General features: G+C 43.2%; 1 protein-coding gene across 1 annotated transcript in view; it reads left to right on the forward strand.

The window, feature by feature from the left end:
• LOC122940391 overlaps positions 1–24,391 on the forward strand; it is a 1,778,572-nt gene that overhangs the window by 88,744 nt on the left and 1,665,437 nt on the right. The window contains exon 3 of the mRNA XM_044297042.1: positions 16,561–18,196. Within this exon, the coding sequence (XP_044152977.1) occupies positions 16,561–18,196 (1,636 nt within the window). The remainder of the gene's footprint in view (positions 1–16,560; positions 18,197–24,391) is intronic.

Here is a 24,391-nt window from a genome sequence, read left to right on the forward strand (position 1 = left end):
GAGCAATTGCTAAATTATTGTACACTGCACGTAAATCCATTGCAAAACACTGGATACAGCCGATCTATCCGACCAAATTGGAGTGGATAAATATGGTCGATTGTATGTTATCCATGGAGAGCAGGTGTGGCTGGCTGGACCTCGGAGGAAGTCTCAGAGATTGATGCATATTTGGAAGTTAAGATCTAAGAGAATTGGAGCATTTTTGTCCATATCGAGGGAGATGACCACACAGAGAGGGGGGGTGGGGGTATGGGAGATTTAATAAAGGTTTATTTGATGCAGTGTTATTGAAGTGCTGATTTGGATAAAGTATGATTGTTTTAAATGTATTGATATCCTATTGTCATATAATGTACAGTTAATCTGAATAATTGGCTGTATGTAAAAGCTTTAATAAAAATTATCTGATAAAAAAAAATCTCCTATGTGGTGAATGCCGTAACAGGAAGAAAAAAAAAACGTGCGGTTTGCAATTAGTTTTTTTAGTCACCTTGTCCCCCAAAAAATAGGATGGGACTGTTTGATTATGGGCCGGACGTTCCAAAAAATTGGGCTTTTTTTTGTGTGGTATCGAATGCTATAGAGTATTGCAATACTTTTTTTATGGTATCGAAACAAATCAAAATTTTGGTATCGAAACAACCCTACCATGATTACAGCTGACCATAGACGTTACATGTTGTCTGGATCTTCTCACTGTTTTCTGCCTGTATAGACTTTTTAGATGACCTTCTCTGTCAACTGCTGCAGATCTTTTGTGGTTGCACAAGAGTGGCACAACAGTTTTCTGAGAAGTCCTCGGTCGGGACCATGCAATAATACAAATGGTGAACCAAAGTTGTGCTCGGATTGTCAGCTTGAACATGAACATCAGGAGATAAATGCATCCAGAGGCGGCTCTAGACTTTGTGAGGCCTTAGGCAAAACTCAAACATGAGCCCCGCACGAACACAAGATATTCTTTATCCACAGGATAGGAGAGAAGATGTCTGATCGTGGGGCGTGGGGGGGTGCGGCCTGATCTGCTGCCCAGCGCCCTGAACACTGGCTCTGCTAGGCTTCAGAGCGGCATGCCCCCTCTATTCATCTCTGTGGGAGAGACAGAGATACAGCGTTCGTGTTTCTCCGACTCTCCCAAAGAGATACATGGAGGGGGCTTGTTGTCAGCACAGTACAGGGCTTATATTCACAGTGCATATTAACACTTTACATTAACCCTGGCTATACTGAGATGTCACAGTGCATATTAACCCTGTACTGTGATGTCCCATTGCATATTAACCCTGGTCTGGCTGTACTGTATGTGACATCACTGTGCATATTAACCCTGTACTGTGACTAACAGTACAGGGTTAACATGCACAGTAAGTGACATGACAGTACAGGGTATACTGGAGTGGGCACTGGACAGGGCGGCAGCAGTGAGACACACACACACACACCTTGGGCTTATATTCACTGGTCGGGCACCACTGTCTGTCTGTGGGCAGCAGCCAGAAACGGACTGAGGCCACGCCCATATCCCGCCTCCACCCTGCGGTCGCACCGTGATAGTTACGCCCCTGATCCCATCACTACAGAAATACAGCGCCCCATACCTCTTACATCCAGTGACGTCTCCTTTGATGTAGATATTCTCTGTCCTTGTCTTCTCCTTTCAGACCAGACCACCATTTTGTCGCCATTTTCCATCTTTTGACGACAACAACAAAAAAATACTACTTTTCCATCATCCTCCTATTTTCTGGACAAATCATCCTACTACCCCCAATACTGTGCCGCTGTGCTCCCGAATACTGCAGAAACCGATAATACCCCTGATAATACTAGTACCACACAGAGCCCCCCATATAAAATACCCCTTCTTTGTGGCCTCAGTAGAAGCCCCCATAGTGCCCCATAATAATGTGCCAGTAACAAGTGCCTCCCCCCCATGTGCCAGTAACAAGTGCCTCTCCATGTGCCAGTAACAATTGCCTCTCCCCCCCATGTGCCAGTAACAAGTGCCTCCCCCATGTGCCAATATCAAGTGCCTCTCTCCTACTCCCCCCCCATGTGCCAGTATCAAGTGTCTCTCTCCTTCTCCCCCCCCATGTGCCAGTATCAAATGCCTGTCTCCTTCCTCCCCCCCATGTGCCAGTTTCAAGTGCTTCCCGCCGCCGCCCCCCCCCCATGTGCCAGTAACAGCCCCCCCCCCCCCCAAAAAAAAGCACTTTTACTTATCTCCGCTGCGATGCAGGCCTCTTCCGGCCTGTGTCCCGCGCTGTACGGCTCAGGCGGCGGGATGACGTCATCGCGCAGCATGAACTGGCCTCTGATAGGCTGCCGGCACAAGCCCTGAGCCTATCATAGGAACAGGAAAGGGAGACTCCTTTCCCTCCCCTGCCCCACAGCCATCTGTATCGCTGTCCTAAGGACGGCAATACAGATGATTAAGGAGATGAACGCTTCCACAATGGAAGCGTTCATCTCCCCGTGACCTGCCGCCGCTGCGGGCCCCCTTCCCTCGGACCACGACCCGACCGCTCAGTCTGCCCCTGCCGGAAGTGCGAGGCCTTAGTCAGCGGCCTAAGTGGCCTAATGGAAGAGCCGCCTCTGAATGCATCATTATCTTCAAAGGTTTTGTAGTCTAGGATGCAGTCTCCTGGTGTCTCCTTACTGTCAGAATGGCAGTACCAAGATCATACCACGGATTATATTCTAGCACATGTAGATGCAAGTCATCCTTCTTACTTGCATATAGTACAATATAATATTCAGGGGCGTAGCTGAAGGCTCATGTGCCCTGGTGCAAGAGTTCAGCTTGGACCCCCCTTCCCTCAGTGCTTTGTAGCCAGGGGCAGGGAAGCACATAGCCTTCGTGCTGCCTGAGGCGAAAATTGAAACTGCATCCCCTGCCCCATGCCAAATTCTTAACCTTACCCCTTCCTTCCAGCCAGAGATGTTACTTGACCTGCATGAACTTTGTATAGTAGTGGTGTCTTCTTTTGTGGCACAAGGGTCTTTGGGCCCCCTCAGGCTCCTAGGCCCAGTAGTGACTGCACCCTGTACAGCAGGGGTTGGGAACCTTTTTGCTGCTGAGGGCCATTTGGATATTTGTAACATCGTTCGGTGGCCATACATAATTCTCAACTTTAAAAATTTGACGGCTTTATTTGGTAAAAGATTTAACTGACTTGGGGGTAAGTTACAGAAATTGCGCTTCAATTAAAAATATCTAGAGCATTATATTTTTGCAGCACAAAATGGCCTGCGCTATATATTACAATTAGTACAGGCGCCATTTTGACAACATAAAGCAGTCTAATTTTTAAGTTGAGAATTTTATATATTTAGCGCTTTCTTTGGCATTAATGGCAGCCAAGCTAAACCCAGAGGGGTCCAGAGAGGGGTTCACACAGCTTCCACTGTCCCTGCCTTTTTCTGCCTGCCCCCCACCTCCATCAGCCTCAAATCACCCTCCTATCAGACCCCCAGCCTCAGATCAGACATTTAAAATAAAAAAATAAACTTGCCTCTCCAGCTCCGGATGGCGCTGCCACTTGGCAGATTCACTTACCCTCCCGGTCTTCTTGCCGCCACGCTGTACAGTGATCTGGTCATAGTGCGCATCTACATGTACTACCTCCTGACACTGTAAGTGTCAGGACACAGCGTGGGGCCGGAAGAAGACCAGGGAAGGTGAGTACAGCTAGCAATGCGATGTTCTCACCGCCCTGTGCCTCCCTTGTGCTAATGTCCGCTTTTATAATGGGAGTGGTCATTAGCATTTTCACAATTTGTTCTGGCAGGGGGCCACATGAAATGGTCCCTCAGGCCGTATGTAGCCCGCGGCACCATAGAGGCTCACCCCTGCCTTACAGCTACTCCCCTGATAATATTGGAAGTTGATTATTAGAAAAGCTATAAAGATTTTTTTTTTTTTTGTACATATAATTCTAACTCGCCAACAATTTTCTAGCTGCTCAGATGCATCCATACATTTTGATCCTTTGATTATGGACACCTGGTCATGTGATCTCTAGTCTGACCTCCAGTCTGAGGCTTGCTGTCTCTCTCCTGTGTGGCTTACATCCTGTGATCTACAAGATTACAGCATCATTTATCAGATCCCTCTGGAGAGCTCCCTCCCCACCAGCTGCTCCTCCTTGTCTTCTGTATGTCCCTAAACATAGCATGCTGCTGAAGATATCATCTCTACATTATCCATTACACTAGACTCTAAACCTTTGCTCTTCTAGTGTAATGGATAATGTAGAGATGATATCTTCAGCAGCATGCTATGTTTAGGGACATACAGAAAGCGAGAATAGTAGCTGGTGGGGTGGGAGCTGTACTTTTGTGTGGCAGACCATTTTTTTTTCAAAATTCTTCCTGAATCCTGATTAGTTTAGAATCCATTTGATCATCTTTACTCTGAAGGTATTCATTTCAGGGACTCATTGGCTAAACTTTAGACAATGAGTCCCTGAAATGAATATGTAATTGGTCTGCCATACAAAAACAAAGCTTATGAGATTTGTTTCAGATGAATCACTTGAAAACAGTGCCCAGTGCGTTTAATGTCAGTATTAGCAGGGAAAACCATGAAGAAGGTAGAAGGTAGAGGACTGTGGATAACATGACACTGGGAGGATGTGGGGAGGAAGCAGAGTCTGACAAAGAACGATTATAGACACAAGTCACTAGCACAGTGTGATAGGAACACTAATGAGAGGGAATTCCTCTAGGAAAAGTATTAAGGGAGTGAGGGGATGCTCAAACTGTGCTTAAAGTGGTTGTCCCACCTCACTTGTCATCATTCAGGCAGCCTGAGACGGTAAACCAGGTTTAGTTAGTTTCTTTGATAAGAAGGTGTGGTGGCTCAGTCGGTAGAGTGTGTGGGTTTATCTATTGGATTCTACAATGCAGCCAGGCGGTTTTTGTTTTTTGGATTTTTTTTTTCCCGCTCCCCACTACATTGTGTGCAATTTTAAATGGTGGAATTAGAAAGCGCAACTTTTCCTACAAAAAACAAGCCCTCTTAAGGCTATATGAAATAAAAAGTATAAAAAAGTAATGGCCACAGGAAGGCAGGGAGTGAAAAATGAAAGCAGAAAACAGAAAATCACAAGGTCCTCAAAGGGTTAAATACGTTGCATTATAGCACAAACATGTTACAGCAACAGCACCAATTTTATATCCATATTATTAAACACATAGTTCAAAGACATTTTACAACCAACGCTATATTGTTATATTGTGTTAGTGGGCATATTAGTACATCAGACTGTGTGTTTCAAAGACATTTTAGTACACAGTTCTCATTATTTTACCACTGATATTAAACGCATAGTTCTTAGACATTTCACTGCATTCTTCCCTAAGTAAATTGTCAATACCAGTGTGGAGTGTGTTTGTAGAAGTGGAGAGACATTTAATTGTGCTACTGTCTTTAAAATACAAAAAACACACTTGCCATTTTGCTTGTCCTGTTAATTAATCTGTCTGTACCAAACCCCTGACTTTTCATTTATAGGCCTCATAATAAAATGTCTCAGAAATGGAATAGTGCAAAATGAAAGACCCATGCCTCGTCCTCCCAGAGTCAGAATGTATGTAGTACGAGCAGTATCAGTACCTGCCAGGAGTAGTAGTAGTTGGCCACAGTTCTCCCTGGCTCCTGTGGCCAAAGAGGATGTAATTGTGGACTGGATGGCTCAGCGTTTAGAATACCATGAGGAGGCGATTCGGGGGAGGAGGGGCACCCCATGCATAGTTGTGTTTGTGGTGGTAGGAGTAGTGGCACCTGTAGCTGCACTGGTGGTGGTAGGAGCAGTGGCACCTGTAGCTGCACTGGTGGTGGTAGGGGCAGTGGTAGCAGCAGTGGCACTCAAGGCAAGTATAAAGCAGGTAATCTGGAGGGGGCTAAGAAGCCCATGATGACATATCAGTTTTCATGGCGGGGAGGTTGAGGACTATTACAATGATTGTGTTTTAGACAGGATCTGGGAGCTAGATCAGAGTAAGAGGATGGTGGCAGTGACAGCAATACAGAGTGAAGGCAACATGCAGTTAGAACCTCCCAAAACCTACCAGGGTCAGATCTGCTTCTAGTATTGTCAGCTTGGGAACTGGTGATGCTGATGATACTGTGGTCGCAGGCTCAAAACGTGCCAGACCTCAAACAAGCTCGGCTGCAGCTAGCTCTGTGTGGAGTGTGCAAGTATCTCCTGTCTGGCAGTTCTTCTCCACGGTGCTGGAAAACAAAAGCAATGCCCTGTGCAAGATCTGCCAGATTACAATAAGCCATGGGAGTGACAGAGGTGTCTGCTAGCTACCACAACAAGAGATTCCACCTTCTCCCGGTCTCCTTTGTGGCAGCCAGCGGCATCCACGTGCAGTACTGTGTCCAAGTCATCATCAGTTACTGCTTCTCCTGCTCAGAATACTTCAGCCATTGATAATGGAATGTGTGGCCAAGAAACGACTCTGCTTGCACAAGTTGCTGGCGGTGCAGTCTCTGTGGTACCACTTTGTGGATTCTATTGCCTTTAGGGGGCTAATGGCATGTGCTCAGCCTCACTAGAAGTTATCTAGCTGGCATTTTTTTTTTTAAGCCATCCCTGCTTTGTACTCTCAAGTGGTGGCGAATGTAGGCCACTCCTTGCAATTCTAGCTGTGCAGCAAGGTGCACACAATGGACACCTGGAGCAACATTTAGGAACTGGAACAGTTCATGCCTTTCACAGCCTATTAGATTAATGTTTTTTGCAGCGAGGCAGCTACACAAGAAGGCCAGGTCCTATTGACACCTCCACGTTTGTCCCGACACCAGGCACTTATCGGCCTCCTCCATGGATATCCTCCTGTCCCAAACAGAAGCAGGGCAGAACATCGCTCCCACTCCCTATCATGTGAAGCGGTGCCATGCCGTTTTAGAGCTGATCTCCCTGGGTGATAGTAGCCACATAGCCAAATACTTTCTAAAGGGCATCAAGCAGCAAACAGCGCTGGCCGTCTCCTGACCTAACTCCAACTGGGCAAGGTGGTCAGAGACAATTGCAGGAACATTGTGGCTGCTTTGTGAATGGGAGAAATAACACATGCTCCCTGAATGATGCATGCGATAAATCTAGTCGTGCAGCGTTTGTTACAAAAAAAGTAGTGGCCTTTGGAAGGGACTTATAATAGTAATATAATAATCATATAATATAATCGTAATCAGTTCTCGCTTCTCCTGTGTTCTCTTCTGTCCTTATACTATAATCAGTGATAAGCAGGGTGTTCTAGTGGTGATAGATAATCAGTTCTCACCTCTCCTGTGTTCTTTCCTGTCACTTATACTATTTACAGTATCTTCATGATGACTTCTACAATATTTCTTTCACAGCTTGTGAATCCGGGTGAAGATCTGAACAATATTAATCCTACAGAGACATATGTGAGGGGTGATGAGCAGAGTATAGAGGACATTCCTACAGATAACCGCCCAGGTGAGTAATGACCACTAAGTAAAGCCGAGAGGTCTCTAAGATTCTGCTTATACAAATAAAAAGATAGATATATTGTGCAATGTGGGAATAATGATATTACAATTATTATTATTATTGATGAGTATATATGAAAGTATAAAGGAACAAACATAAATCTTACATACGGAGAGACTTGTACACAGTAACAATTACTAATAATTACTACTAATAATAAAGTTACTCCCAAGACTATTGGGAGACGCCATATGGATTAGGAACACTAGATGTCTGTAGGAGTTCGTACCTTTTAGATGGATACCCTCATCTTAGGGTGCCGTCCTACTCGGAAGTGTGACCATACACTCCATCTGAGTGCTTTCGTCTGGGACCAACCGAATTCCCCGATAGAAGAAACACTAGCCCCGTGTCCCCTGATGAATCTAGGGCTAAATATAAATAGATGAAACGCGTTGGGACACACACATCTTTTTATTTGAGCATTTCTTTATAGTTTTCTATGCACCCTTTACAATTTCTAGTGCTTGGGCTTTACTGCCCTTTGTATTTGAACTGTATCTCTACAACATAATACACACTGACTCCAAGATTAGGGCAACCTGTGCCACCGCTACGGGTGAGCCTCTCCAGTACCCCATCTCTTTATACCGGGGGGTTAGGGAGAACCTGACAGGAGCAAGATCTCAGAAAAACCCGACTGATTGCCTCATACTACCATGAGTCACGTGTACATCTAGCCGTGCTTACTGGTAAGAGATATATGTATTTGTTGGTGCTACTTTACCTTATTGTAGCTCTATATTCATATATGTTGCAGGGGTTAAGAATAATAGGCGTCTGTTTGTTTTGGGGCCTGTACTAAGGGAGGGACATGTATCTTTGTTTCTCCCTTTTTTAATGGGTTTATAGTAAAAGTTAAGTTTTATTATTAATACTACTGCCCCTTTTATTTTTTAACATTTGGTAACTAAACCACAAATTCCTATCCCTCTCCAGTACAGTGTAGTTACTATACAGAGGTCTTCTCATGTCTCTCCAGTCCCTTCCAGGTTTCCTCTTCTGTAGCACTTTTATTTTATTTTCTCTTCTCCTTCTTTCTTCTGCCTCTTCTCTTATTCCTTCCTTCCTTCCTAACAGCCAGTCCTAGCATTGTCTAGAATATGGCTTGGACACATCTTTTTGGTTGTTCCTTATGGTTTTCTAGCATTTTCCAGTTATCTCTTGAAGACTGATAGAAGCAGCTGGAATGTTGGCATTTTCCAGCATTTTCCTGCCCCACTGCCATGTACCACCTACTGGACAATTGTCAGTGTTAAAGGGGATATTAATTATTGATATTTATGCAAATCTCAATAATTAATATTCATAAATAGGCGTGAATCGTCTAGTGATGCCTCCGCCTATTTATACCAATTAAATAAACACTACTGATTACCTTACTCTACACTGAACTACCTGTGGCTATTGCTGCGGCACCTTACTATTACAAAAGACTACACACTGGGCTTAAATAAAAGGTATTTATTAACACACTACACGCTACAATATTTGCTTATAATTATATATCTATATCAATGGAATAGATATATATATATTTATAGCACCACACAGCACTATAAGTAAACAAACACACGAATACGGTCCTAACTACTCTAACACAGTCCCAAGTCCTCCCCAGGATCTAATTACAATTATACACTTACATACACACAAATATCGGCAACCCACCCGCCCGACTACTCACTGCCCCTAAGGGGATAACAAGGGGTTAAAAACACAATTGTGGCACTGCAGGGGTTAATACATGCAGGCCAGTGATATAGCCGTGGACAGGTTAGTGTCAAGGGTTGACTAGTCAGGGGTAATCCAGGAAAGGGTTAACAATTCTAGGGTTCCTGGATGGCAGGCAATGGAGGGGTTAATACCCCACAGGAGTGTCGGGGGTTAATGCTGGGGATACACACAGGGTCTGAGGGGTTGATGCTGCCAGAATTCAGCAGCAGGCAGGGGTTGGCGGTAGGTGGATGGCAGGAAGGGGTTATTGGGCAGCAGCAGGGGTTAATGTGGGAGGCTGGGGCTGCAGGGGTACAGGGGACTGTGAGCTGGGGCAGAAGAGCAAGGTACAGCAGGAGTTACTTCTGGGGTACAGGGCAGCAGGGGTTAAGGAAGAGGCAGGGAAAGCGATACTTAGCCAGCTGATCAACTTCTCAGTCCCTCTGTCTGCTCCGTCCTTCTGCTCTCCTCCTCTGGGCTGCTCTGGGTTCATCTTCTCTGGACTCAGCCCCCTCCACCTCTCTTCTGAGCGCTGCCAGTCTCTTCCTCCAGTCAGGTATGTGCAGGGATGTGTGTGGGTTCCTTCTCACAACATTTCAAGTGACCCGCTAACCCAGGAGATCAAATTGAATATTTCAATAGTCTGCCGACTATAATTCCTGTTTCTGGTATTGTGTTTAAAATATAACCTTTATTTTTATTTTTTAATAAACAATATACCACAAAAAACAAAGTGTATTATTAAAAATACATATGGAGGGCTGGACTTTTGAAGGCAGTTCCTCTAATTTCTAGATACAGGGAACTATGTATCACTAGAGGCCAAGTGCAGACTATTTGTATCTATCTGTATTGATACACTTGTATCTACCCTGTGTTGTTACACTTTTATTATCCTTAGTGTCAGCCGACTACCAGGCGTTATTCATCTAAGCGGCACCTTTATTTGGCTACACACTCTCCTAACGGGCTTCCCTTTGTTATATACATGTATCCCTAACTGATAATCTCTCAGTCTCTGCACTACTTGTGCTCTCCTATCCTAACTGACCCTCAGTGGGCTCGGCTCCTGCAGGTCACCTATCCCTAGTCCTTTCTTAGCCCTACCATAATCATTAAAACGTTAAAGACACAGCTCCCCCAACATTTTTCACCGGGATGCGGTGTCTTCAGGGGGATGGAGCTACTATCAACAGTTGATACTATCAACAGGTCCACGTGGGCTGGCGCGGTGATATGACATCACCGCACCAGCCCGTGCTCCCAGGCGGGGGGGATCCTTTGATCCTCCCGCCTGTGGAGATATCGCACATCTCTAGCGCTGTAATTACAGCGCCGGAGGTGAGCGGCACACAGGGGCATGGGAACTCTTTGTTCTCATGTCCCCGTTAGGCATACCATCTCCGGCAGCACCAGAGATGGTGACAAAGAGCAGAGGATCTATGCAAAATAAACTCCAGTACATCAAAAGAGGTTCTTGCTTGGTGCTTTTTATTCAATATGCGGCTAGAGTGTGACGTTTCGGCTTTTCACTGCCTTTTTCAAACTAAGACGCAAACCGAAAATTGTGTACAATAGTGACAAAGGTAAGTGTATACATCAACAATACGGTCTCATATATTGCAGTTCCATTAGTTACACAGATTGATATGTCATAACGGTTGACACATCTACCAGTAGAGTGATCTGCGGAAACACTTAACATTGCATTCGCATAGCATATTCTCTCTTGGTATCGTGCCATAGATGCAGTCAATAAGTTGTATATAATATATACTCCATAAGTTCCATGAGAGCAGAGCTCCAAGTCAAAACAGTTGGTTGCGCGAGTTCTGGATCCAGAGTTCAGGAAAGCTATCTGAAAAGGTTCTGTACATTATTGATTAGGGAAATAGTGATACAAATAACCTACATACATCCTGGGACATGTGCTCTATAATGGGTGGAATGTGACAATACCTGGTGCCGCTCTGTGGTGGAGAGAAGAGGATGGCAGGAGCAGATGTGTGCAACAGCACTGAAGGAAGACACCATGCCACCCTCGTTTCGCTGGGTAGACGTCTGCATAAGCGCTAATGCAGACGTCTACCCAGCGAAACGAGGCGTGGAACGCACAGGGACCTGGCGCATGTGCAGCAGCTAGGGATACAAGCGCGAACTCCCTTAAATAGACAGCGACCAAACAAGCGTGGCATGGCGTCTTCCTTCAGTGCTGTTGCACACATCTGCTCCTGTCATCCTCTGGATCCAGAACTCGGGCAACCAACTGTTTTGACTTGGAGCTCTGCTCTCATGGAACTTATGGAGTATATATTATATACAACTTATTGACTGCATCTATGGCATGATATCAAGAGAGAATATGCTATGCGAATGCAATGTTAAGTGTTTCCGCAGATCACTCTACTGGTAGATGTGTCAACCGTTATGACATATCAATCTGTGTAACTAATGGAACTGCAATATATGAGACCGTATTGTTGATGTATACGCTTACCTTTGTCACTAATTGTACACAATTTTCGGTTTGCACTTTAGTTTAAAAAAGGCAGTGAAAAGCCGAAACGTCACACTCTAGCCGTATATTGAATAAAAAGCACCAAGCAAGAACCTCTTTTGATGTACTGGAGTTTATTTTGCATACTAAACGGGGTAGGAACCCTACTTCCAGTTACAAAAAACGTAACCTGCAGCTCGTACCCAAGCATTTACTTACAAAGGGCAGAGGATTGATCATCTGTCCTTTGAAGCGGCCGAAACTGGACATAATTGTCCAATTGTTGGCCTCTCCTCAGCTGGGGGGGGGCACCATTCTCTGGCCAGCAATATCTAAGTATACACATCTATATAGATACTTGGGGCACATCTATATACATGTATATACACATACACCACCCTGGGGCAGTATATGTAAGAGCATATATGCATATATATTTAACTCCAACACTTCCCTCAACAGTCAGCCATTCTTTAGATAATTGACAACTACAGTACCTTTGATATGCTAATGGTACATTGTCCAGATAGACAGTACTCGCTCACACTGGCTTTGAGAGGACAAGTATAGGCACTAATTACCAGGAAGTTGCTGAGAACAGGATACCAATACAATATCTGGCTTACATTATTTTCCAAAAAATTCTTAAAAATCTGTATTTCCTACATGTGCATAAATTAATTCAACTACACGCCTTGACATGCTATCAATGGGGTTATTAACCCCTTAGTGACCACCCATACGCCTTTTTACGGTGGTCACTAAGGGGCCTTAAGATGGGCCGCTGCTTTTTTAAGGGGGAACTCGTGCAATGGGGAGCGGTGACCCGGCTCTCAGAGCCGCGGCCCTGCTCTAACAGCCCAGACTGGCAAGAGTGCTGAAGGGGATGTTTAACACTTTACATGCAGCGGGCAGTGGCGCCACTGTTTCCATTCACTTCTATGGGCCTGAGTTAAATAGCCAAGCCAGTGCTGCGCATGCACAGTGCATCCTCCACCACTTTCGGGGCTCCGTTTAGGAGATAGGTGCAGGGACCCGCACCTACCAGAAAATAGTGGCATATCCTAGCGAACTGACCCCATTGTCTCTGATGAGACAACCCCTTTAATATAATTGCACGAAAAAAGGATACATAAATAAAAAAAGTAAACTAAAACAAGGAATTACCAAATTAAAAACAAAAGAAGGAAGGTATATGGAAGAAGATAAAGAACTAGCTGACTGCCTCAATGAATGCCTCTGTTTAGTTTTTACAAAGGAAAATGAAGGAAGACGAATGAATCTTTTGATGCATGTGTCTTTACAGAGGAAGAGTTTCTAAATCAGCTGTCTAAAATTAATGCAAATAAGTCACAGGGGCCTGATGGGATACACCCAAAGCTATTAAAAGAGCTCAGCGGTGAAGTAGCAAAACCATTAACCGATTTATTTAACCAATTACTGGTAATGGGAGTCGTCCCAGAAGATTGGAAATTAGCAAATGTTGTGCCAATTCACAAGAAAGGTAGTAGGGAGGAATCGGGCAACTATAGGCCAGTAAGCCTGACATCAATAGTGTGGAAATTAATGGAAACCATACTTAAGGAGAGGATTGTGGAACATCGAAAATCCCATGGATTGAAAGATGAAAAACAGCATGGGTTTACTTCAGGGAGATCATGTCAAATTAATCTTATTGATTTTTTTGATTGGGTGACTAAAATAATAGATGGCGGAGGTGCAGTAGACATCACTTATCTAGACTTTAGTAAGGCTTTTAATACTGTCCCACATAGAAGGCTTATCAATAAAGTGCAGTCTTTGGGCTTGAACTCCCATATTGTTGAATGGATTAGGCAGTGGCTGAGGGACAGACAGAGGGTTGTAGTCAATGGAGTATATTCAGATCATGGTCTTGTTACTAATGGGGTACCTCAGGGATCTGTTCTGGGACCCATATTGTTTAATATCTTTATCAGCAAAATTGCAGAAGGCCTCGATGGTAAGTATTTAGGAAAACTAGATTTAGGAAAACTAGAGGAATGGTAAAAAATCTGGCAACTACATTTTAATGTTGATAAGTGTAAGATAAAAACCCAAGAGCAGAATATAAAATCAGTGATGCAGTCCTAACCTCAGTATCTGAGGAAAGGGATTTAGGTGTCATTATTTCAGAAGACTTAAAGGTAGGCAGACAATGTCATAGAGCAGCAGGAGATGCTAGCAGAATGCTTGGGTGTATAGGGAGAGGCATTACCAGTAGAAGGAGTGAGGTGCTCATGCCGCTCTACAGTGCACTAGTGAGACCTCATTTGTAGTATTGTGCGCAGTACTGGAGACCATATCTCCAGAAGGATATAGATACTCTAGAGAGAGTTCAGAGAAGAGCTACTAAACTAGTACATGGATTGCAGGATAAAACGTACCAGGAAAGATTAAAGGACCTTAACATGTATAGCTTGGAGGAAAGACGAGACAGAGGGGATATGATAGAAACTTCTAAATACATAAAGGGAATCAACAAGGTAAAAGAGGAGAGAATATTTAAAAGAAGAAAAACTGCTACAAGAGGACTTTGTTTTAAATTAGAGGGGCAAAGGTTTAAAAGTAATATCAGGAAGTATTACTTTACTGAGAGAGTAGTGGATGCATGGAATAGCCTTCCTGCAGAAGTGGTAGCTGCAAATACAGTGGAGGAGTTTAAGCATGCATGGGATAGGCATAAGGCTATCCTTCATATAAGATAGGGCCAGGGACTATCCATAGTATTCAGTATATTGGGCAGACTAGATGGGTCAAATGGTTCTTATCTGCCGACACATTCTATGTTTCTATGTTATGGTGTGGGCCATGCAGTTTGTTTACTTGATAGTGACAGGACTGAGATTTGGAGAGACCTCGGTGTGCAGTGTCCTAGCTGCAGTGATGATGTTCGGGTCACAGGATTAATCTTTGGTGCTATATATAGTTTGGGTAATCAGGAAAGGCTGCAGGATAAGGCTACTTTCACACTTGCGTTCAGAGCGGATCTGCCTGAGACGGATCCGCTCATATAATGCAGACGGTGGCTCCGTTCAGAACGGATCCTTCTGCATTATATTGTTAAATTATTTCTAAGTGTAAAAATAGCCTCAGACGGATCCGTCCAGACTTTACATTGAAAGTCAATGGGGGACGGATCCGTTTGAAGATTGAGCCATAGTGTGTCATCTTCAAACTGATCCGTCCCCATTGACTTACATTGTAAGTCTGGACGGATCCGCACGCCTCCGCACGGCCAGGCGGACACCCGAACGCTAGTGTGAAAGTAGCCTAAGGCTGCATTCACACAATAGTGAAAAATGGCACACAGCAGTTTTTTTTTATAAATTGAACTCAATGGCGCTATTCACATGGTCACATGGGGAGTGAATAGTGGTTGTGAAAAATGGGACTATTTTTAATAGTCATTTAAACAGGAGTGCATCCATGTAATGGCCGTTTAAAATGGGTACACTAGTGGAAAATGGCCATTTAGGGGTTAAAATATCCGCTTGCACACACAAGGCAGTCTCTCTTGGTGCTGAAGGACCTGTGCTACCAACGTGATGACATCACCATGCTCTCCCAGCATTATTGCTTAGGAGCGCATGGTGACATCAACCCACTGAGAGTGTAGGTCTTTTAGCACCAAATGAAGAGCGACTTTTCTCTACACGTGCAAGTGGATGAGAGGAGTAATTTCCCCCCCCCCCATAAAAATAAAACTCTGCACATTATTAATTATTACTGATGGGGGCCACCCTGGGGAACATTATTACTAACTGGGGCCACTGTGGGGGACATTCTGTTTGCTGCAGGGATTGGTAATTAAATAAAAAAAAAAAGCAAATAAAAATCATCTAAATCATCCTCAAATAATGGCCGTTAAAAATAAATGCAAAACGTCCAGACGACCAAGAAAGGGAAAAATGTCCTTGAAAAACTTAGTGTCCGTTTTTTATGGCCTTTTTTTCATGTGTGAATGTAGCCTTAAGAGGTCATACAAAAAAGTCTCACCACCACTGAACACCAGATATTTGTCTGCTGCAGGGAAGAGCATGATGTGCTCGGTATTACTTTACCTTTATTCACAGTATAGGAGCTTCACTGATGTAAAGGGCACACTAAGGAACAGCACTACTGAAGGGGGCACGCAAAGGGGGCATAACTACTGTGTGGGGGCACTTAGGGAGCATCAGTACTGTGAAGAGGGCACTAAAGGGGAATTCCACTGTCAAAGGGACACTGATGGGAGATAACTATTGTGTGGGGCACTAAGAGGTGATTCGTTGCCTCTTGTTCAGTGTTAGGAAATGTTTTATTTATATATCTTTTAAATGACTGATTGGGTGGGGGTTGCAGGGAAGTTGCTTGAAAGTGGGAGCCAGCGTTTTCTACTTATGACCCTTGGTCTACTATTAGATTGTGGTCTGTTTGGCCACCACTGTTTTAGTCGATTTGATACTTGAATTTTGTGCCATGCCTTGTAATTTCTGTGGATTTTTTATTTATTTGAAAAGTTCTAAAACTTCAATGCAATTTTAATGTTTTTTATCAATCATAAACTGTGTTTTATTCTTGGCAGATGACTGTACCAGGAACTTAGAGAAACATCTGGTATCTTCAGATTTTGAAGTAGATGATTGTGGTATCACACGAGATACATTTGAAGAGCATGCCAATATACAACCCTCATCCAATCACAGCAACAATGCATCACTTGATTCTTTTAAACAGGTCCGATCTTCTGATTCATCACATACTGTTAGACAGAATAAAAGTCACAGAGGAGGTGCTAAACATCAAACAGCTTACGTAAAAGAGAATCCATTTTCATGTTCAGAATGTGGAAAATGTTTTACATTTAAATATCAGATTGTTACACATGAGAGAATTCACACAGGGGAGAAGCCATATTCATGTTCAGAATGTGGGAAACGTTTTCGCCGTAATTCATCTCTTCTTATACATCAGAGAATTCACACAGGAGAGAAGCCGTTTTCATGTTCAGAATGCGGGAAATGTTTTAAGAGTAAATCAGAATTGGTTATACATCAGAGTATTCACACAGGGGAGAATCCATTTTCATGCTCAGAATGTGGTAAATGTTTTAGATTTAAATCTCAGATTGTTACACATGAGAGAATGCACACAGGGGAGAAGCCATATTCATGTTCAGAATGTGGGAAATGTTTTTACCGTAATTCATGTCTTCTTATACATCAGAGAATTCACACAGGAGAGAAGCCATTTTCATGTTCAGAATGTGGGAAATGTTTTAAGAGTAAATCAGAATTTGTTTTACATCAGAGAATTCACACAGGGGAGAAGCCATTTTCATGTTCAGAATGTGGGAAATGTTTTAAGAGTAAATCAGAATTTGTTTTACATCAGAGAAATCACACAGGAGAGAAGCCATTTTCATGTTCAGAATGTGGAAAATGTTTTAACCAGAAATCAGCTCTTGTTATACATGAGAGAATTCACACAGGAGAGAAGCCATTTTCATGTTCAGAATGTGGGAAATGTTTTAAGAGTAAATCAGAATTTGTTTTACATCAGAGAATTCACACAGGGGAGAAGCCATTTTCATGTTCAGAATGTGGGAAATGTTTTAAGAGTAAATCAGAATCTGTTTTACATCAGAGAAATCACACAGGAGAGAAGCCATTTTCATGTTCAGAATGTGGAAAATGTTTTAACCAGAAATCAGCTCTTGTTATACATGAGAGAATTCACACAGGAGAGAAGCCATTTTCATGTTCAGAATGTGGAAAATGTTTTAACCAGAAATCAGAATTTGTTATACATGAGAGAATTCACACAGGAGAGAAGCCATTTTCATGTTCAGAATGTGGAAAATGTTTTAACCAGAAATCAGAATTTGTTATACATCTGAGAATTCACACAGGGGAGAATCCATTTTTATGTTCAGAATGTGGGAAATCTTTTAACCGTAAATCAACTCTTGATAAACATGAGAAAATTCACACAGGGGAGAAGCCATTTTCATGTTCAGAATGTGGAAAATGTTTTAACCAGAAATCAGCTCTTGTTATACATCAGAGAATTCACACAGGGAAGAAGCCATTTTCATGTTCAGAATGTGGGAAATGTTTTAACAGTAAATTTGCTCTTGATACACATCAGAGAATTCACACAGGGGAGAAGCCATTTTCATGTTTAGAATGTGGGAAATGTTTTAAGAGTAAATCAGAATGTGTTATACATCAGAGAAATCACACAGGAGAGAAGCCATTTTCATGTTCAGAATGTGGGAAATGTTTTGATCGTAAATTGGATCTTGTTATACATCAGAGAATTCACACAGGAGAGAAGCCATTTTCATGTTCAGAATGTGGGAAATGTTTTAACCAAAAATCAGCTTTTGTTATACATCAGAGAATTCACACAGGAGAGAAGCCATTTTCATGTTCAGAATGTGGGAAATGTTTTAAGAGTAAATCAGAATGTGTTATACATGAGGGAATTCACACAGGAGAGAAGCCATTTTCATGTTCAGAATGTGGGAAATGTTTTAACCGTAAATCACACCTTGTTGAACATAAAAAAAAAAAACACATATAAGAGAGGCCATATTTATGCTTAGCCCATTAGTGACCTCCCTTATGTATTTTTATGGTGGTCACTAACTGGTTATATTCTTTCAGATAATCTGTTTTAGGCCGAATGCACACGGCCGTTGTTAATGGCCATGAGCGGACCGTGGAACCGCGGCATGGATTCCTCCTGAGAGCAGGAGCGCACGGCGTCATTGGTTGCTATGACGCCGTGCGCTCCCTGCTGCCGCCACAGTACAGTGATACACTGGTATAGATCATACCAGTGTGTTACTGTATTGCGGCGGCAGCAGGGAGTGTATGGCGTCCTAGCAACCCATGACGCCGTGCGCTCCTGCTCTTAGCAGGAATCCAGGCCACGGTTCCACGGACCGCTCACGGCCGTGAACAACGACCGTGTGCATTTGGCCTAATAGGGAGAAAAAATAGCACCTTGCTTTCAGTTACCAGAGGTAGCTGAGGGTATGGAGCGATGATTGGGACCGCTGTGACCAAACAAACATAGTCTCACTTATTGAATGAATATTGGTAATCAAAGGACAGATCCAGTTAAAAGTGAAACTAAGTTGTTGCTTTTATGCAGACGGATCTGCGGATCCGTCTGTGTGAAAGTAGCCTACGGCCACGGATGCCAATCTTGTGTTCATCCGTGTTTTTTCACAGATCCATTGACTTGAATGGGTCCGTGAACCGGTTGTCCGTCAAAAATATTGTGTATATCTCCTCTAAACACAAATGTTTGGTGAGAGAATTTTTTTTTATAAAATAGTCTCCCAAAGGTACCACCCTGCCTGTGATCGGTATGGGGACCCTCCATTCCTGTAAAATTTAAAATACAGGGGCCTATATGTGAAAGTCCAAAAAATAGAGCTGGATTCCCACAACAGCTGGTGTCCAGACATGTGGAAAAAGGGGCGTCATTCACACTTGTAAATGGACAGTTATTTGCAGTCAAGTGGAATGACTGATAGGATGTAACATAGTTTATAAGGCTGAAAAAAGACATCTGTCCATCCAGTTCGGCCTGTTATCCTGCAAGTTGATCCAGAGAAAGGCAAAAAAAAATAAAACATGTGAGGTAGAAGCCAATTTTCCCCACTTTAGGGGGGGGGAAATTTGTTCCCGGCTCCAATCAGGCAATCAGAATAACTCCCTGGATCAATGACCCCTCTCTAGTAGCTATAGCCTGTAATATTATTAAACTCCAGAAATACATCCAGGCCCCTTATGAATTCATTTATTGTACTCACCATCACCACCTCCTCAGGCAGAGAGCTCCATAGTCTCACTGCTCTTACCGTAAAGAATCCTCTTCTATGTTTGTGTACAAACCTTCTTTCCTCCAGACACAGTGGATGTCTCCTAGTCACAGTTCTGGTGATAAATAGATGATGGGAGTGATCTTTGTACTGACCCCTGATATACTTATACATAGTTATTAGATCTGCCCTCAGTCATCTTTTTTTTCTAAAGTGAATAACCATAATTTTGATAACCTTTCAGGGTACTGTAGTCCACCCATTTCAGTTATTACTTTAGTTGCCCTCCTCTGAACCCTCTTCAGCTTTGCTATGTCTGCCTGCCTTCACAGGAGCCCAGAACTGTACACAGTACTCCATGTGTGGTCTAATTAGTGACTTGTAAAGTGGCAGGACTATGTTCCAATCATGGGCATCTATGCCCCTTTTGATGCAACCCATTATCTAATTGCCCTTGGCAGCAGCTGCCTGACACTGGTTTCTACAGCTTAGTTTGCTGTTCACTAAAATTCCTAGGTCCTTTTCCATGTCAGTGATAGGCCTCATGCACACGACTGTATTTTTTTAAGGTCCGCAAAAACGGGGTCCGTTATCTGTGACCTTTTTTTCGTCCGTGGGTCTTGATTTTTGGAGGATCCACGGACATGAAAAAAAAGTTTTGTGGTCCGTCAGGCCTTGCGGAGCCAAACAGATCCGTCCTGAATTACAATGCAAGTCAATGGGGTTTGATCCGTTTGACGTTGACACAATATGGTGCAATTGCAAACGGATCCGTCCCCCATTGACTTTCAATGTAAAGTCAGGAAACCCTTTTATACCATCGGAACGGAGTTTTCTCCAATCCGATGGTATATTTTAACTTGAAGCGTCCCCATCACCATGGGAACGCCTCTATGTTAGAATATGCCATCGGATTTGAGTTAGATCGTGAAACTCAGATCCAACAGTATATTCTAACACAGAGGCGTTCCCATGGTGATGGGGACGCTTCAAGTTAGAATATACTAAAAGAACTGTGTACATGACTGCCCCCTCCCCCCCTGTATTTAACTCATTGGTGGCCAGTGCGGCCCCCCCTCCCTCCCCTGTAGTTAACACATTGGTGGCCAGTGCAGCCGGCCCCCCCTCCCCTGTAGTACTGTAGATTCATTGGTGGCGAGTGGGCCCCCCCTCCCTCCTAATTAAAATCTCCCCCCTATCATTGGTGGCAGTGGAGAGTACCGATCGGAGTCCCAGTTTAATCGCTGGGGCTTTGATCGGTAAGCATGGCAACCAGGACGCTACTGCAGTCCTGGTTGCCATGGTTACTTAGCAATTTTTAGAAGCATTTTACTTACCTGCGAGCTGCGATGTCTGTGACCGGCCGGGCACTCCTCCTACTGGTAAGTGAAAGGTCTGTGCGGCGCATTGCTTATAGCACAGACCTGTCACTTACCAGTAGGAGGAGCGCCGGCCGGTCACAGACATCGCAGCTCGCAGGTAAGTATAATGCTTTTAAAAATTGCTAAGTAACCATGGCAACCAGGACTGCAGTAGTGTCCTGGTTGCCATGGTTACCGATCGGACCCCCAGCTGATTAAATTGGGACTCCGATCGGAACTCTCCGCTGCCACCAATGATAGGGGGGGAGATTTTAATTAGGAGGGGGGGGCACTGGCCTCCAATGAATCTACAGTACTACAGGGGGGGGGGGGAGGGGGGGGCCGGCCGCACTGGCCACCAATGTGTTAAATACAATTTTTTTTTTTTATATATTTTTTTTTTATATATTTTTTTTTTTCCACGGACTCATTGAAAGTCAATGGGTCCGCGAAAAAAAAAAAGAAAACGGAACAACGGCCGCGGATGCACACAACGGTCGTGTGCATGAGGCCTTTCCCAGTGTTTTACCATTTAGTATGTACTGGTGACTTTATTATTCTTTTCCATGTGCATAACCTTACATTTGTCAGTGTTAAACCTCATCTGCCACTTCTCTGCCCAAGCCTCCAATCTACCCAGATCCCTCTGTAGCAGTATACTGTCCTCTTCCATTTTAATTACTGTACACAGTTTAGTGTCATCTACAATTTTTTTTTATTTTACTGTGCAAGCCTTCTACAAGATCATTAATAAATATATTGAAGAGAATAGGGCCTAATACTGTCCCCTGTGGTACCCCACTAGTGACAGTGACCCAATCTGAGTGTGTACCATTAATAACCACCCTCTCTTTTCTATAACTGAGCCTGTTACTTACCCACATGCAGACATTTTCTCCCAGTCCGAGCATTCTCATTTTATATACCAACCTTTTATGTGGTACAGTGTAAAATGCTTTGGAAAAGTCCAGATATACGACATCCATTGACGACATGATTAGATTCGTTTGACATGACCGATCCCTCATGAAGCCATGCTGATATGGCGTTATTTGCTTATTTTGATTGAGGTACTCCAAGATAGCATCTCTTAGAATAACCTTCAAACATTTTACCCACGACAGATGTTAAACTTACCGGCCTATAGTTTCTGGGCTCTGTTTTTGTACCCTTTTTAAATATTGGCACCACATTTGCTTTGTGTCAATCCTGTGGAACACCCCCTGTCAGTATAGAGTCCTTAAATATCAGAAATAAGGGTCTGGCTATGACATTACCTAATTCTCTTAGGATACGGTGGTGTATGCCATCTGGTCCCAGCAATATGTCTATTTTAGTCTTTTTAAGACTCCGCTGTACTTCTTCCTAGGTCAGACAGGGCACTTTTTATGGGGAATTTACTTTTACAGTCTGCATTTTATCTGACAGTTTATTTTTTTCAGTGAATACAGTGGAGAAGAATATATTTAATAGCTTTGCTTTTCCTCCTCGCTGTCTGCAACTCCCCCTCATTACTTTGTAGAGGGCCGACACCTTCAGATTTATACATTTTACCATTTATATAATAAAATAAAAAAATTGGGTTACTTTTATTCTCTTTGGCAATGAATCTTTCTGTCTCTAGTTTGGCTGCTTTTATTTGACTTTTACAAATATATATTTTTTCCTTTGTAGTTTTTTAATCCTTCCGCGCTACCCTCCTGTTTTAGTGATTTAAATGCTTTCTTTTTGTCATTTATTGCTTTCTTTACATTTCTATTGATCCACATTTGTTTTTTTCTTGTTCATTAACCTTTTATTCCCATAAGGTATGTACCTTTCACAATTAGGATATTTTTAAAAGCATCCTAAAATCTATTTTGTGGCTTTATTTTTATTTTTGAGGACTTTGTCCCAGTCAGTTAGGCCTATGGCCTCTATTAGTTGACTACATTTTGCTTTTTTAAAGTTTGGTATTTTTGTTCCTCCCTGAAGAAACACTCTTTTGAATGATAATTGGAAGGTTATTATTTTATGGTCACTATTTCCCAGGTGTCTTCCAACCTGCACGTCTGTTGTTCTGTCAGGTTTATTAGTTAATACTAAGTCCAGTATGTCCGTCCCTCTAGTCCGGTCCTAAACCAGTTGGGAAAGGTAATTGTCTTTGGTTATTGCAAAGAACCTGTATCCTTTGAGATGTTTAGGTTTCAGTTTCCCAGTCTATATCTGGGTAGTTGAAGTCCCCCATAATAATGACCTCAGTAAGATTTGCCGCCTTGTCTATTTAGTTTAGTAGTAGATTTTCTGTGGACTCTTGTATATTAGGTGGTTTATAATAAACTCCTATTAGTATTTTATTATTGTGTTTTTTTTTTTTCCTCCATGTATTTCTACCCACAGTGACTCCACATGTTCATGTTCCTCAATTATATCTTCTCAGACTCTGGGTTTTAGACAGGACTTTACATACAGGCAGACGCCCCCCCCCCCCCCTCCCATTATTTCATAGTCCTCCTCACACATCACTAATTCTAGTTGCCTAGTTTTATTAGTCAGGCTTCTGGCATTAGTATACATACAATTAAGAGGTTTTGTTACGGACGGTGTTACAGAAAACTAGAAGACACAAATGAAGATCCGACTGACTTGATCCAAAACTAAGGAACAGGATGGTAAGCCCTGTAAGAGCCCTAGCTCTCTCCCTTACTGCTCAGCCTATGCAAAAATCTCAATGGTAAAAAATTGCATATCCTCGTTCCTCGACTGTATGCACCTGAACACCCTATAATAGTGAGGGGACACGACCACCGGCACCCTACACTTAATACGGAGGGAGTCAGGGTCACCTAGGATCAAGCCCACAGGCAAACAGAAATAAAGAAAACAGACTTATCTTGTGGATGCAGTAGTAACAGCTTCTAGCATCAGCACACTCCAGGAAGTTGTATAAACCGCAAAGTGATGCAGTATGGGAAGGGATTTAAAGGGATGCAATTAGTGCAACTATATGACAGCTGAGAGAGGCTAACGAGATGAGAAAACAAAAGGAACCTCAAGCAGGAGGTTCTGAAGAACATCTGTCAGAGCTTCTCAGATGTCTGGTGGTGACAGTACCCCTCCTTCTACGAGTGGACTCCGGACACTCAGAGACCACCTTCTCAGGATGGGACCTATGGAAAGCCCTGATGAGACGAGTGGCCTTAATGTCCGTCACTGGGACCCACATCCTCTCCTCAGGACCATAACCCTCCCAATGAACAAGGTACTGGAGAGAACCGCGGACAACACGAGAATCCACAATCCTAGAGACCTGAAATTCAAGATTACCATCAACCACAATCGGAGGAGGAGGCAAAGACGAGGGTACAATGCGTTGGACATAAGGTTTTAATAAGGACTTATGAAAAACATTATGGATTATTATTATTATTATTTATTAAAGCGCCATTCATTCCATAGCGCTGTA

Source organism: Bufo gargarizans, chromosome 6, assembly GCF_014858855.1.
Source record: "Bufo gargarizans isolate SCDJY-AF-19 chromosome 6, ASM1485885v1, whole genome shotgun sequence".
In the NCBI taxonomy this organism is placed as follows: domain Eukaryota; kingdom Metazoa; phylum Chordata; class Amphibia; order Anura; family Bufonidae; genus Bufo; species Bufo gargarizans.